Here is a 12219-nt window from a genome sequence, read left to right as displayed (position 1 = left end):
TCAGCCCATGCTGATCCTGGATCCCACTAAATTCCATACACTTGCCTTCTCGCCATCTTCTTTAATGCCCTGACTGATCAGGAAATGCCTTAAAGATACCCATGGACTTGGCTTCCAACATAGTCTGCAGCAGAGCATTCCAGATTCACTACTCTCTGACTAAAAAGATTCCTCCTTGCCTTTATTCTAAAATGTTGCTTAATTTTGAGGCTGTGCCCTCTAGTTCTGGGTACCCCCACCATAGGAAACATCCTCTCCACATCAACCCTATCTAGTCCTTTCACCATTTGGCAGGTTTCAATGAAATCCTTACACATTCTTCTAAATTCCATTGACTACAGGCCCAAAGCTGTTATATGTTCCTCATATGTTAACCCCTTCATTCCCAGAATCACCCCGTGAACCTCATCTAGGCTCTCTTCAATGACAACACATCCTTTCTGAGATATTTGGTCCAAAACTGTTGACAATATTCCAAGTGCGGCCTGACTAGTGTCTTATAAAGGCTTAGCATTATCTACTCGCTTTTCTATTCTATTCCCCTTGAAATAAATGCCAACATTGCATTTGCCTTCTTCACCACAGACTCAGCCTGTAAATTAACTTTCTGGAGTCTTGCACAAAGACTCCTAAGTCCCTCTGCACCTCTGATGTTTGAACCTTCTCCCCCTTTAGATAATGGACCTCACTATTGTTCCTTTTACCAAAATGTATTATCATACATTCCACCTGCCTCTTTTTTGTCCTCCTCCAATTTGTCTAAGTCCTGTGGCAAAGACATTGTTTCCTCAGCACTACCTACCCCTCCGCCTACCTTTGTATCATCCGCAAACTTTACCACAAGCAATCAATTCTATTATCCAAATCATTGACAAACAATGTGAAAACTAGCAGTCCCAGTACTGACTCTGAGGACATCACTAGTCATTGCCAGCCAACCAGAAAAAGGCCGCTTTTATTCCCACTTGCTGCCTCCTGCCTGTCAGCAATTCCTCTGTCCATGCCAATATCTTTCCTGTAACACTATGGGATTTTATTTTTTAAGTAGTCTCATATGTGGCACCTTATCAAACACCTTTTGAAAATCCAAGTAAATGGCATCCACTACTTCTCCTTTGTCCATCCTGCTTGTTACTTCTTCAAAGAACTCTAACAGATTTGTCAGGCAAGATTTCCCTTCACAGAAAATATGCTGCCTTCATTTATTTTATCATTAGTCTCCAAGCACCTCAAAATCTCATCCTTAATAATAGGCTCCAACACTTTCTCAACCACTTAGGTTAGGTGAACTGGTCTATAATTTCCTTTCTTTTGTCTTCTTCCCATAGAAAACAGTGATCACAATATGGTCAAGTTCACATTTAAATTTGAGAAAGAGAAGCTGAATTCCAATGTGATGGTGTTTCAATGAAATAAAAAGAATTACAATGCCATGAGAGGGGAACTGGCCAAAGTTGACTGGACAGGGACACTAGCAGGAAGGACAGCAGAGCAGCAAAAGTTGGAGCTTCTGCAAAAAAATGAGGGAAGTGCAAGACAGATATATTCCAAATAAGAAGAAATTTTCAAATGAAAGAGGACACGACCATGGCCGACAAGTGAAGTCAGAGCCAAAGTAAAAGCAAAAGAGAGGGCATACAAGGAAGTCCAAGCTAGAGGTAAGATAGAGGATTGAGGAGCTTTTAAAAACTTGCAGAAGGAAACTATGCAGGTCATTAGGAAGGAAAAAATTAATTAAGGAAGGAAGGTAATGACTAATATCAAAGAAGACACTAAAAGCTTTTTTAAGTATATAAAGGGTAAAAGAGAGTTGAAAATAGATATAGGGCCAATAGAAAATGATGCTGGAGATAGTGTAATGAGAGATGCAGAGAAGGTAGAGGAACTGAATGCGTATTTTGCATCGGCCTTCACAGTGAAAGACATCTGCAGTATACCAGACATTCAAAAGTGTCAGGGAAGTGAAGTATGTGGAGTGAAAATTATGACTAAGAAGATGCTCAGGAAGCTTAATGATCTGAGAGTGGATAAATCTCCTGGACCTGATGAAACGCACCCTTCGGTTCTGAAGGAAGTAGCTGGAGAGATTGTGCAGGCATTAACAATGATCTTTCAAGAATCGATAGATTCTGGCATTGTACTGGATGGCTAGAAAATTGCAAATGCTGCTCTGCTATTTAAGAAGAATGGGAGGCAGCAGAAAGGAAACTATAGACCTGTTAGCCTGACATCAGTGGTTGGGAAGTTGTTGGAATCAATTGTTAGGGATGAGATTACGGTGTATCTGTAGGCACATGACAAGTTAGGCCAAAGCCAGCATGGTTTCCTGAAAGGAAAATCCAGCCTGACTAACCTACTGCAGTTTTTTGAGGAAATTACAAGCAGGGTAGACAAAAAGAGATGCAGTAGATGTGGTGTACTTGGATTTTCAGAAAGCCTTTGACAAGGCTCCGCACATGAAGCTGCTTAGCAAGGCAAGAGCCCACTGAATTTCAGGGAAGTTACTAGCATGGGTGCAGCATTGGCTGATTGGCAGAAAACAGAGAGTGGGAATAAAGGGATCCTATTCAGCTGGCTGCCGGTTACCAGTGGAGTTCCACAGGGGTTGGTGTTGGGACAGCTGCTTTTTAACTATAGGATTAATGGATTTGCAGATAAATTTACTGATGATACAAAGACAGGTGAAGGAACGGGTAGTGTTGAGGAAACAGAGAGCCTGCAGAGAGACTTAAAGAGTCTAGGAAAATGGGCAAAGAAGTGGAAAATGAAATACAATGTTGAAAAGTGTATGGTCATGCACTTTGGTGGAAGAAATAAATGAGCAAACTATTATTTAGATGGGTGCGAGTTCAAAATGCAGAGATATAAAGGGACTTGGGAGTCCTTGTGCAGGATACCCTAAAGGTTAACCTCCAGGTTGAGCCGGTGGTGAAGAAGGTGGATGCAATGTTGGCATTCATTCCTAGAGGTATCGAATATAAGAGTAGGGATGTGATGTTGAGTCTCTGTAAGGCACTCAGTGAGACCACACTTGGAGTATTGTGTGCAGTTTTGGGTTCCTTATTTTAGAAAGGCTATATTGGCATTGGAGTGGGTTCACGACAATGATTCCAGGAATGAAAGGGTTACTGTATGAAGAACATCTGGAAGCTTTTGGGCTGTATTCCCTGGAGTTCAGTAGAATGAGAGAGGGGATGTTACAGAAACGTTCCAAATGTTAAAAGGCCTGAACAGATTAGACATGGCAAAGTTATTTCCCATGGTAGGGGAGTCTAGGGCAAGGGTACATGACTTCAGGATTGAAGGACGTCCATTTAGAACAGAGATGCAGAGAAATTACTTTAGTCAGAGGGTGATAAATCAGTGGAATTTGTTGCCATGAGCAGCTGTAGGGGCCAAGTCATTGCCTTAAATCTCTGGCATTTAAGGCAGAGATAGATAGATTTTTGATTAGCCAGGGCACCAAAGGGTATGGTGAGAAGACAGGGGAGCAGAGATGACTGGAAGAATTGGATCAGCCCATGATTGAATGGCAGAGCAGACTCGATGGGCCAAATGGTCTACTTCTGCTCCTATATCTTATGGCCTTATGGTCTTAAAGAGTCAAGTGACATTTGCAATCTTCCAGTCCTCCAGGACTATGCCAGAATCAAACGATTCTTGAAAGATCATGACCAACACATCAGTTACTTCTTCAGCAACCTCTCTCAGGACGCAAGGATATAGTCCATCTGGCTCAGGTGACTTATCCATCTTAAGACTGTTCAGTTCGCCTAGCACTTTTCCAATGTAAAAGCAATGGCACTCACTCCTGCACTCTGACAGTCACAGACTTCTGGCATGCTGCTGGTGTCTTCAACAATGAAGGCATATGCAAAGTACTCATGAAGTTCATCTGTCTTTTCTTTGTCCCCATTACTAACTCACCAGCATCATTTTTCAGTAACAACTGTCACCTGCCTCTTACTATTATATATTTTATATAACTGAAAAACTTTAGGTATCCTGCTTTATATTATTGGTTAGTTTGCACTCATATTGCATCTTTTCCTTCTTATAGCTTTTTAAGTTGCCTTTTGTTGGATGTTAAAAGCTTCCCAATCATCCAACTTCCCACTCAGTTTTGTTGCCTTATATGCCCTCTCCTTGGCTTTAATGCAGTCCTACTTCCTTTTTCAGCCCCGGTTTCCTACCCCTGCTTTTTGGGAACTTCTTCCTCTGTGGGACGTATCTGTCCTGCGCCTCTGAACTTTTCCCAGAAACTTCAGCCACCTCTGCTCTGCCGTCATCCCCGCCAGTATTCTCCTCCAATCTATCTGGGCAAGCTCCTCTCTCATGCCTCTGTAATTCCCTTTATTTCATTGTGATACTGAAACATTTGACTTATGTTTCTCCCTCTCAAAATGCAGTATCAATTCAATCATATTATGATCACTGCCTCCTCAGAGCTCCTTTATGTTAAGCTCCTTAATAAGATCTGCGTTATTTAACAACACCCAACCTAAGACAGCCTTTCCCTGAGTAGGCTCAAGCATAAGCTGATCTAAAAAGCTATCTCGTAGACATTTAGCAAATTTTTTCTCTTGTGATCTGACACCAATATGATTTTCCCAATCTCCTTGCATATTGAACTCTCCCATTACAATTGTGACATTACCTTTTATACATGCCTTTTCCAACTCCTTTTGCAATCTCAACCCCACATCTTGACTATTATTTGAAGGCCGACATATGATTTCCATTTTTTTTTCTTACCTTTGCAGTTTCTTAATTCCAGCCACAACTTTTTAACATTCTCTGAGCCTATGTCACCTCCTTCTAAAGATGTAATTCCATCTCCTACCAACAGAGCCGCACCACTGCCTATGCCTTTCTACCTGTCCTGTTGATACAAAATATATCCTTTCATGTCAAGCTCCCAACTCTGGCCTTCTTTCAGTGACGCCTGGAACATCATACTGACTAACTCTAATTGCGCATAGAGACGAAAAGTTATGTCCTTAAATTGTAATTAAAATCACTAAATAGAAACCGCCTGTAACATCACTAACAATTCATTAAAAACTCCAGAGCTTTTGCTCGATTTACAGTTTTATTGAGACATTTCAAGAGTATTATTAGTAGGACAAGCACTACAAGCACTTTATCAATAAATAGATTCACTCATTACCCATTATTTAGTGCATTGCTGTATAAGTGCAAATATGTCTGGTCTAACTTTTAATTGCAGATACTGTATATTTACAGCTGAGATGCAATACAACTACATTCTTCTGAATGTTAATTTGATTTTACAGCCATGAACACTAAGTAAAAAAGAACAAGTGAGATAAAGATGATCATTGGCATACTTACCCTTTTGTTCAGCTGATTGATTTGATAAGAAACATTCTGAAGGCTTTGAACTTCGGTAGTTCTCAGTTCTGCAATGTCATCTTTATTTTTCCTAATCTAAAATTATAGGTAAACGATTGAAATTAATCCCATGAAACAAAATTAATCATTTGGATAAAATCAAATAACACATAAATCCAGCACGCCAATCATTTCAAAACTGATGTGCATAAAAAATGTTTTGTATATATAACAAAATACTTAAATGAAGAATTACTTATTTAGGTTCATGTTTATACTGTGTTTTACTTGACAATTGTATGAAGCTATTTTCTTCCATTTACTCCCATTCTTGAGAAAACTGCTACCTTACCTGCAGAAATAATTGTTCAACGTCATCGTTATTTAGTTTAATCTTCCCAAGTGCTGATGTCTTGAATTCAATATTCCTTAGATTGCCAGTTTGAAATATCAAATTGCCATTTTTTGAAATAACTCTTGGCCTTATAAGAAAATACAGTTGAATTAACAAATTAACAGCATGATGATGCTAACTTCACAGACAGTTGCATACATTTATTTCCCTTTAAACAACAATTTCATATAAGTTATTAAATAATACCTACTGGTCACTCCTGACACTTCTTTGTTGATTATTTCCATCATCTTTAAATTCACATTTTAACCTGCAAAATACACAAATTAAGATTAGTATCCTGATAGATTGCCTGGAGTAAATCATTCTAGTCGCATTTCCTCCGAAGTTTGTTTGTTGAAATAACTACTTAAAGTGCAGGATTTAAGAAAGTTGTACCTTTAACCCAAACAAATGAACTTTGTCCACTTCAGATATGATTCATCCAAATTATTATCAGTCAACTGAGATATAATATCTAATGTTACATCTACCTTCTGTCTGGTAAGGTACTTCAATTATACTCCAAAACTTATCACACTAGTCGTGCATTCAGAAAATGTACCACATGATCCTGGGAGGTAAGTGGCAAAATACAGATCTTGCACTGGAGTTCTGGAGCTCCAAATTTTCCAATAGGGAAATGAGACTATATTGACCAGATTGAAAAGCATGTTGAATTCTCTACAGCATGCAATAAGCAATGTTCTAGAAGTCAGTGACCTTTTCAGAAGGTCCTCTCTGGGATGAATAATTCAAATAAAACAGCCAGTCCTTTAACTAATTTAAAGACCTCCAGCAGAACTTTTCAGTTCTTCAAATCTGCGTGCTACCAGGGTGAAAGGTTCAAGCTCTTTGTTTGGGCCAAGGGAAAGCATGCTTTTGGGTTACTGACAACTATGGGAATAGCCCAGGTTCCAAATAAACCAAAACTTGTTTCTCATTTGTGGCACGCAAGAGGTTTTCAGTAAGTTATGTCTCCAGTTGATTGCATACATGCAGGCAAAATGATATAGTAATAGATCCAATTGGTTTCTCTGCATATCACCAAAACATTTAATTTTGTAAAAAAAAATCTTTTCAAGCTGCCATTGAAAACAGTACCATTTTAATCATAGCTCTGATTGTGACGATTCAAAACAGGGACTTTGTTTGCCAAAACAACATTTTTATCTATTCACTCATAATGAAATACTTGTCAAAATGGCATATAGTTCCAAACATTTGACAATCAAAATCCTGTCATTTGTAACTAGAAATCACATCAATGTATAATATTGGAACTTTAGATACTGAATATCATAACGGTTGAATTAATTCCCACATTGACCAAATGCACATTTAGCTTATTCTTTCTCTGAAGCAAAGTGTAACAACTGGAAATCACTTTGCTCCAAGTTAAGTTCTTGTTTCGGTCCTCTTCAGGCCCCTTCCTATTAAAACTTTTTTTTAACAGTTTTTAATGTCTGTGTTGGTGCTCTCTCTTATTCAGTACCTCTGCAATCATTCTCCATTCTGCTTTCACTGTTAAAGAGCCAACTTTCTCTGATGAAGGCATATTGTGTCCCAATCCTAAGACAGCTCTTCCAATTCCCACATTTATGGTTTCATTCCCAAAAAAGGACAATAATCACACTCCCCTTATCCTCCTCTCTCACCCCAACAGCCTCCTCATTCAATGAATCATCCAATGGGATTTCCACTTTCTTCATCATAATGCCTCATTTTCCCCATAATTTGAAGATGCTTTTAGAAAAAAAAACCTTAAAATGAAAATGTAATACAATTTAGCTACAAGGTGAATAGTTTTATTACAGCTTTTATTGCTGCAGGAGACTTGTTCACTCAACGTTCTCATGCTGTGCCCCACTTCCAACGTTGTACGTCAGTGAAATCCAAAAACTGGCTTTTATCTCTCACCATCCAGTAACCCAAACAGACCTTACACATAAAGCAGCAATTAAATAGCATTTCCAATTTAATTGTATTTCATCTAACTTAGTTTGTTGTGTTTGATGTGCATGTGGTCTCTACATTTAAGAAACTGCGCTCAGATATGTTGAGAGTTGAGTATCTCTGTCTGGTCAGCAACATGGTCCCTGATGCATCCAGTCATTAATTCACTCTGGCCTCACTATCTCTCATATTGTTACAATGAAACCTACTGTAAACTTGTGAAACAGTATCAAATCTTCTGATGAGGAACTTCATAGCCATCTGAACTCAGCAATGAAAACAATTTCAGATATCTAGACTTTTCAATTTGTTTTGGAACTGTACACGAAAGGTTTCCCATTGTAATAAATTCTGCAAATGCTGAAAATCTTGAGCAACACACACAAAATGCTGAAGGAAATCAAGAAGTCAGGCAGTATATATGGGAGGGAATAAACAGTTAATGTTTCAGGTCAGGACCGTAACATTAACCCTTTTATTGTCTCTCCAGAAACGTTGCCTGCTTTCTGGGCATTTCCAGCATTCTCACTTATTTCACTTCTGCAGCAAGTAAAACATATTGTATTTTAAAGTATTTTCCTTTTACTTGCGGTTATCTATCAATTCTTATTCACAAGTTCTCCAATCAGATCAACTGTGAATAGCAAGCCTTCATTGTACTATTTAGGCAGCACCTGTACATATCTCCTATTCAAGCTCCCTTGATCAGTTTTGGCGTCTGGCGCTGCATGGGATACCTCCAACTGCAGCAATTTCTTCTAATATCCTAAAGATCAGGTTAATTGACTATCATAAGTTACCCCTAATGTAGCGAGTGGCAGGAGAATCACTTAGTGTGAAGGGGATAGTGTGAGAGAACAAGTCACAGGGAAATAAATGAGTGAATGCTCACATTGATTCAATAAGACTGAATGGTCTCTTCCTCTACGATAAGGAATCATGAATATGAAAAGTCAAGGACGTTATTCTCTTCACTACTCTCAACTAAGGATGTGTTTTCTTTCTAGCTGTCTTAAAAGTTAACTCTCTATCCACAGATGCACAGGACATCAAATAGCATTTTTTGTTTTGACTTCAGACTTCCATCCCCAACAGCATTTTGCTTTCTGCTTGTAGAATAAGACAAGATGGCCAGGAAAGCTTGGAAACAGTCTAGTCTGGTACTTTCAAAGAAGTGTCATTTCATTAGCTAGTGAGTAGACCTCATATGACGTTGCAGTAGAGAGCTCAATAATGTAACTGAACTGTCCAAAACTTTTTGCATTGTTATATATGGCACCATGGCTACAGTTTGTTAATCACTGATATTTTCAGTTAGATCCTAGAATGCTCACTAAAGTTGCTAACTGTGGAACTGAGTTTATGAAAAGCACTAAAAATAACGGGGTATTAATTTGTCCTCCAGTGTATACTAAACTTCCATAAAGTGATGGATATTGATTGACCTCTGCTTCTGATACTCCATTAACTGAAATCAATCTTTCTTTCAATGTGATTTCAGAAGTTAATACTGTATGCGATTGTGGCTTAACCACACTCTATACACATGTAGTGCAACTCCATTCAACAGAATTTTGACACACCTATATCAAGATAATTTAAAGATTCTGAACTCTTCTAACTTTTCCAATATTAAACATAAATGTTAGAGGAACAGAGGAAGGTAATGTCTTAGTTTAGTTATATATATATCATATTACAGAGACAATGGCAAAACAGGTCTTCCTATTTTAGGAAATGTAAGTGTAAGGACTCACATTCAAACATGCACAAATTTCCAATGTAATCGAATGAAAGTTTCCTATTTAATTGACAGATATTGTTTAGACTGAAAGAACTAAATGCTGTTAAGAGTGCAATGATTGTGCTTGTAATTTCATAAAAAGGCAATTTAACAGCTTGATTGCTGCAATTTCTAACATTGAAGGTCACAGTGACTCTTCACAGAACACTTCCTTTAACCTGTGATCTTGAAAAAACTAGTTTTGTCATTCTTTATGTTAAAATAAAGTAACAAATTTGGCAACTTTGATAGCCGTCGGAGGAAATCAAATGTATAATTTATCTAAACGACAGACATAACAAAAAACTGGGCATGAAAAGCAAAAAAATCTGTTGATACTTTAAATCTAAAGTAAAAACAAATGCTCAAAATACTCAGCAGGACAAGCAGCATAGGTGGAGGGAAAATCAGAGTTTACATTTTGGGTCGACATCCTCCTGTCATTCTGAGGCATTTATTTTTCTGATAGTAGGTTTAGTAGGTTGCAATCTGATAGCCAAAAATATTCGTAAATTTACAGAGTTCTTAAAAATCTTTATTAGAAACAGGCACCATTTAATATGTACATCAAGAATTATTTTAATGAGTTTTCATTACAATATATGGCAATAACAAGTTTAAGTCAAAAACTACAGCAAATCATTCAGATTGAGCTATGATTCACTTGTACATGCAAGAGGAGCAAATGATAAAAATGCTCCAAGACATCTACACAAATACAAACTTTGTAAATTAATTAGTCTTAATGAAATCACAATTACTTCTGATGAACATTATTAGAAACCTTTTCATATAATCTATTACTTGCTGGCAAAAGTAAACATACATTTTTATATATTATACATCATAAAAATTCTGTTTTCAGCATCAATCAACCATCAATTTAATAAGCTTGGCTACCACATGGATATTGAGGCTATTTCCCAGCAAGCGGTATCTTTGTTTCAGTGAAATTTTCTCAGGAAAACCTGCAAGATTAATCAAAATAAAATACACATTATGATTAAATACAATTCTTGATTCCTGTTTCAGCTCCCTTTTGAATCTTGCTTATTGTTTAGTGACATTAGACATTAACTGCTGGTATTGAGATATATTACAATGAATAGAATTTATCATCAACTAACTACACATACATATACTACCACAAAAATGTAAAAAATGTTTAACTGTTCATGGCCACCAAGGTCAATTGCAGCATTCTTTCCATCATCACTACTCAAATTAATTATTAAGAACAAGAAACATGACAAGGCAGTAACACATTAAACAAGATTATTTACATTCTGATCCCACCAAGAACAGTTATTGTTGATTCAAATTAAAATATTTCTCTTTCCCATCTTTCCCAAGATGGCATTCATCACTATTGAATGAAAATAACATAACTAGTGGGTCACACTCCAATCCAAATCAGAAAGTTGAAGGTCCAAATTTAAAACTATGCTAACAAAGTGATGAAAAGTTGCTGCACTATTAGTAAAACATTAACACATCTGCATAGATACCATCCTATAAAATAAACAGATTCCTATCATCAAGCATATAGATGTATTAGCTTGTCTTGAGCAAGACATTATCAAAGTACAATTTTTTGATGGCAATCTTGTAAACCAAATGAGTACTAAAAGTTCTTTTTGCTCTCTGCTCAAATAGTGCTGATCCAACTGTTCCATTCTAAGAAACCTCAGATAACAGTTAATCTCTAACCTAATAAAGTTATATCAAGCAACTGAAAAGCTTTAATATTTCATATTGTACTGCAACTTTAGCTTTTTTGCAACAAATGTAAGAATTCAAACAACATAGAAAAGGAAGAAAATAGAAAAGGCAGAAATTAGCAAAGGCATGAAAAATGCGAAGTAAAAGAAATTCAAATTAAATCGTCCTTAATTTCAGCTAATTGCATCTTTTGCACTTTTCACCTACTCCAGCACCTTCTGGGAGAGACAAGATTATCAAGGAAAAAAACAGGAAAAAAAAACCTCTTTAACTGTCCAAAGAAGTGAGTATCTAGGAAACAATGGTTGCTGTCTACATAAATACAAAAACTTACTGCAACCTTATCATAAATCAAGGTCTTGTTGCAACCAACATCACTAAAAGAGACTGGTTAACCAGAATCATGTCACCTTGGAGCAAAGATAGTTAAGACGATATTTAACAGAAAAGTACAAGATGATTGGTTCTGAGATGAGGAAAAATAATTGACAGTGGCATATATATAAAATTTGGGGTGTCGGTATTTAAATAGGGGAGGGTTTACTGCAACAGTATTACATAGGAACAGATATTCTCAGGGAAATGCACAGCAGAAATGTGTAAGTTGTTTATGAAGCATCTGAAATACATTTAGGATAGGTTTGTCCAATTGAGACAGAGGAAAGATGGACGGATAAAGAAACCATAGTTGACAAGAGAGGTGGAACATTTAGTCCAGAGAAAAAGTAACATATTTAAGGTTTCTTATTTAAGCAAAAATCAGACAGGGCTCTTGAGAGTTATAGAGTAGCCAGGAAGGAGCTTAAGAGAGGAATTAGAAGAACTAAAAGGGAACACGACAAGGGTTTGGCAAATAGGATTTAAAAAAAATCCAAGTTATTCTACAGGAAATGATCAGAATGAGGGCAGGGACACAGAGGGATAAAGGGGAGAAACATGCACCTAGAGTTGAAGGAGTTACGAGAGGTTCTTAACAAATACTTCATTTCAGTGTTCACCAGGGAGAGGA

General features: G+C 37.1%; 2 protein-coding genes across 5 annotated transcripts in view; both read right to left on the bottom strand.

The window, feature by feature from the left end:
- Positions 1-6319, bottom strand: part of cubn (cubilin (intrinsic factor-cobalamin receptor)) — a 359402-nt gene extending 353083 nt beyond the window's left edge. The window contains exons 1-4 of the mRNA XM_059971453.1: positions 6315-6319; positions 5961-6020; positions 5708-5837; positions 5356-5451 (exon numbers count right to left, since the gene is read on the bottom strand). Coding sequence (XP_059827436.1) covers positions 5356-5451; positions 5708-5837; positions 5961-6020; positions 6315-6319 — 291 coding nt within the window. The remainder of the gene's footprint in view (positions 1-5355; positions 5452-5707; positions 5838-5960; positions 6021-6314) is intronic.
- A 3632-nt stretch (positions 6320-9951) lies between these two features.
- trdmt1 (tRNA aspartic acid methyltransferase 1) overlaps positions 9952-12219 on the bottom strand; it is a 111033-nt gene continuing 108765 nt past the window's right edge. For 2 of the 4 annotated variants that reach the window (XM_059972181.1, XM_059972184.1), the window contains one exon: positions 9961-10456. In XM_059972181.1, the coding sequence (XP_059828164.1) occupies positions 10356-10456 (101 nt within the window). In that variant the 3' untranslated portion in view covers positions 9961-10355. Of the gene's footprint in view, positions 10457-12219 lie in introns of all 4 variants that reach the window. The other 2 variants (XM_059972183.1, XM_059972182.1) reach the window with 2 other exon arrangements.

The sequence above is a fragment of the Hypanus sabinus genome, chromosome 6 (genome assembly GCF_030144855.1).
Source record: "Hypanus sabinus isolate sHypSab1 chromosome 6, sHypSab1.hap1, whole genome shotgun sequence".
In the NCBI taxonomy this organism is placed as follows: Eukaryota; Metazoa; Chordata; class Chondrichthyes; order Myliobatiformes; family Dasyatidae; genus Hypanus; species Hypanus sabinus.
This window is presented reverse-complemented; position numbering and strand designations above follow the sequence as displayed.